The sequence below is a fragment of the Frankliniella occidentalis genome, unplaced genomic scaffold (assembly GCF_000697945.3).
Source record: "Frankliniella occidentalis isolate FOCC.00 unplaced genomic scaffold, Focc_3.1 Scaffold171, whole genome shotgun sequence".
NCBI lineage: Eukaryota > Metazoa > Arthropoda > Insecta > Thysanoptera > Thripidae > Frankliniella > Frankliniella occidentalis.
This window is the reverse complement of record NW_026267297.1, coordinates 375,423-378,855: the sequence shown is the minus strand read 5'-3', so window position 1 is coordinate 378,855 and position 3,433 is coordinate 375,423. Positions and strand designations below refer to the sequence as shown.

At 37.3% G+C, this 3,433-nt stretch overlaps 1 protein-coding gene across 1 annotated transcript in view; it reads left to right on the top strand.

Annotated features, from left to right (window-relative positions):
- Positions 1-735: 735 nt before the first annotated feature.
- The window catches only part of LOC113209268 (ATP-dependent DNA helicase PIF1), a gene marked incomplete in the record, with an annotated part of 14,606 nt that continues 11,908 nt past the window's right edge, over positions 736-3,433 (top strand). The window contains 8 exon segments of the mRNA XM_052271736.1: positions 736-1,514; positions 1,599-1,733; positions 1,811-1,944; positions 2,031-2,284; positions 2,393-2,532; positions 2,626-2,814; positions 2,897-3,039; positions 3,188-3,433. Coding sequence (XP_052127696.1) covers positions 887-1,514; positions 1,599-1,733; positions 1,811-1,944; positions 2,031-2,284; positions 2,393-2,532; positions 2,626-2,814; positions 2,897-3,039; positions 3,188-3,406 — 1,842 coding nt within the window.

Sequence of the window (3,433 nt, the reverse complement as noted above, 5' to 3'; positions counted from 1 at the left end):
ACCTTAATTGTAAAACAATTGTGGTGCCAAAACTATATTTAGTATAAAATTCTAATTCTCTATTTTGCCTGTACTTAAATATTATTTGTCCATTACTAGGCTGTGTTCGTAAAGTATTAAGACTGCCCTTCAGTGAACAACAATTGTGATACAAACTCTAATTTATCTAAAATTTATACGCTGTGGTCTATTAAGTCCTAAGCGTTATACATATTTATTTGTTAACTTCAATAAATATTTCACTTAAAATTTCTATTTGTCTTTCCTGTTCCCTTCTTTTATTCATGCAGTCCAATAAGTGAAAATTTAGTCAGTCGTCAGCAATCGGTGCCCAACAACCAGTCCCAAAAATGAATGACCAGTTTCCCGAAGCAAGTAGATTTAGGCTAGATGATGAAGTCTACAAACAGATACCTTTTCTTGAGGTTTTGTGTTCTTTTCAAAGTAAAATATCAGAAATGAAATGAGAAGAGAATTAAACTTTTCCAGGTTGTAATTTTCTTTTAATTTCCTTTACTACGATAACCCATAACCGGGTCTAGTTGAAAAATTTGTGGCATGAAACAGCGAAATTAACTTTCCACATTGTCTGTCACAAGTAACTAACGTATTCGTTAAAAAATGAAAAGCTTCTAGCCAAAATCTGGCGACCGAGGGGTCACCAGAAGTCAACAAACAGATGTCTGCTACTGTAGTCCCTGTAGCTCCCACTTGGAGCGGCTCCCGTTCCTCCCCGGAAACAGACCCTCTCTGGGTAAAATTTTGTTGGTCAAGCTGGACTTCAAAATTTGAAAATGTCAACATGAAACTTTGCCGGTTCTCTTAACCTATTTAATCGCTTTGTTTTCAAAATTGGTGGATTATACACAAATTTATTTTTAAGAAGATGAGTTCTTCAGATTCGCCAACGCTTACTTGTCCCATACTATTAGAATGGATGAACGCACAGCAAATGACGACACGCAAAGTCAATTTCAAGAGTGGTTTGTTAAGGATTCTTCGAAATGGCTTCAGAGAAATGTTTCTTGAAATATCCAGCGAAAAATCTGCTACGCACAAGTTCCGCTTGAAAAATATTGCCGTACATTCAAAATTTATGAATGAAGGAAAATGCACCATAAATTTTAAGGATGATAATGCAAGAGCAATGATCTCAAATGCACCTCCTTCACAACTTGTAGAGTTTTTAAAATTGATGTATATCAAGCTGCAAGGAGAGTCTGCAGCGAAAATCAGCTTGAAGGAGAGGCTGGAGGGTAAGGGTGTGATGGAGGAAATTAGCCCCTTGACCTCCAAGGAAGTGACTAAAGCTAAAGATAAGCTTGCGCCCAAGGATACTACCCCTAAAACTGGACTCGCTAAGAAAAGACCTGACAGAGGTCAAAATCGGGATCAATCAGCACAGCCTCCTTCGAAGCGGAGGTGTCTGACCACAGCCATTGAAACTCCACTTACCCCAGAACAGCAGAGAGTACTTCAAGCTGTTGTTTCTGGACGAAATATTTTTTTTACTGGTATGACATCACAGCCCTGTACTATTAATAATTGTCATGGCTTTTTTCCTTAGATTTTTAATACGATTTAACTATGGTCTACAGGCTCTGCTGGAACTGGGAAATCTTTTCTCTTGCGTAAAATCATTGCCTCATTACCACCTGACTCTACGTTTGCCACAGCAAGTACTGGAGTTGCTGCCTGCCATATTGGAGGCTACACATTACATTCTTTTGCTGGTATGGCTATGGATTTTATTCTCTTTAGTTTCTTGGTGTCAAAGTATTTATTTGAATGGAAATATTTTATGTTTTAGGTGTGGGTAGCGGGCAGGGAAATTTGAAAAGGTTGGTGGAGTTAGCCAAAAGACCTCATATTGCTCAGCAGTGGCGAAGATGTAAGACTCTGATAATTGATGAAATCAGTATGGTTGATGGTCGATTTTTTGATGTAAGTATTTTGATTGTTAACATTTTCAAACTTCTTCTAAGACCAATGAACTGCGATTCCTATAAACTTCACATCATTTATTGTAGAAACTGGAGTATGTTGCTCGAGAAGTGAGGTGTAATGATAAGCCATTTGGTGGTATACAGCTGGTTCTCTGTGGAGATTTCTTACAACTACCTCCAGTGAGCAAAAATGACAACAGCGGTGAAGGACAGGCAAAGTTTTGTTTTCAAAGTGAAGCATGGGATCGCTGCAACCTACATTCTTACGAACTGACTGTTGTACACAGACAAAGTGATCCTGTGTTTATTGATATTCTGCAAAATATCCGTATTGGAAGGTACTCAAATCTAATCTCATTTTTGTGGTGCATTTCATTACCTATTTATATTGACTTCGGAAGTGTTTTTTCTTGTGGTTCTTATTTAGTGGTTCTATTTATTTACAGAGTCACACCAGAAATAATAAGCCGCCTTCAAGCTACTGCTAACCACAAAGTGGATTCATCAGGAATTATAGCATCTAGACTCTGCAGCTTAACAAAAGAAGCTCAGCTTATTAATAGCTCCAAACTAGAAAATTTACCTGGTGAGCTGTTGTAAATATTTTATTTTGGCAGGCATGTTACTATAGGATTTACATTAACTAGATTCTTAATTTTCAAAATCATTCCTTTTCTAGGCCCTATGAAAGAATTTCAGGCTAATGATGGCGATCCAACCTACAGCCAAACTCTAGACATGCAAACACCTGTGGAGAGTGTCGTCAAGCTCAAAGTTGGTGCCCAGGTGATGCTTCTTAAAAATATTAATGTGAATGACGGCCTAGTAAATGGGGCACGTGGTGTGGTAGTAAAGTTTTCAACAGAAGGTATGAATAATGTGTTTCTAATCAAAGTCTTGCTATATATATCAACAAGTTTCAATCATGTATACTGAACCAAAACTTCCAGGTTTGCCAGTTGTAAAATTTCGCTCAGGAGAACATACCGTCAAATATGAGAAATGGTCTGTGAAAGTGATGGGAGGTTCCATACTCTCAAGAAAGCAGATACCTCTCAAATTAGCTTGGGCATTTTCCATCCATAAATCTCAGGTATCCATAATTTTTAATTATTGCATTGAACTTACTTTCTTATTTCTAGAATGTGTGCCAATGTAATGCCATGTCACTTATAAGTGTGGTAAGGTGATAATTATCATATCGTCATTAATTTTATTTTGCTTATTTTATTTGCTTGCAGGGTTTGACTTTAGACTGTGTTGAGATGTCCCTTGGAAAAGTTTTTGAGGCTGGTCAGGCTTATGTTGCTCTTTCAAGAGCCAAAAGCCTTGCATCCCTCAGGGTTTTAGATTTTGATCCGAAACATGTGTGGGCTAATCCAGAAGTACTTAAGTTTTATCAAAGAGTTCGTAGAAGTATGATGGCCTTGGAAATGATTCCTCTTGGAAAGAAGAAATAGGTAACGTAATAAATTTAAATTTAATTG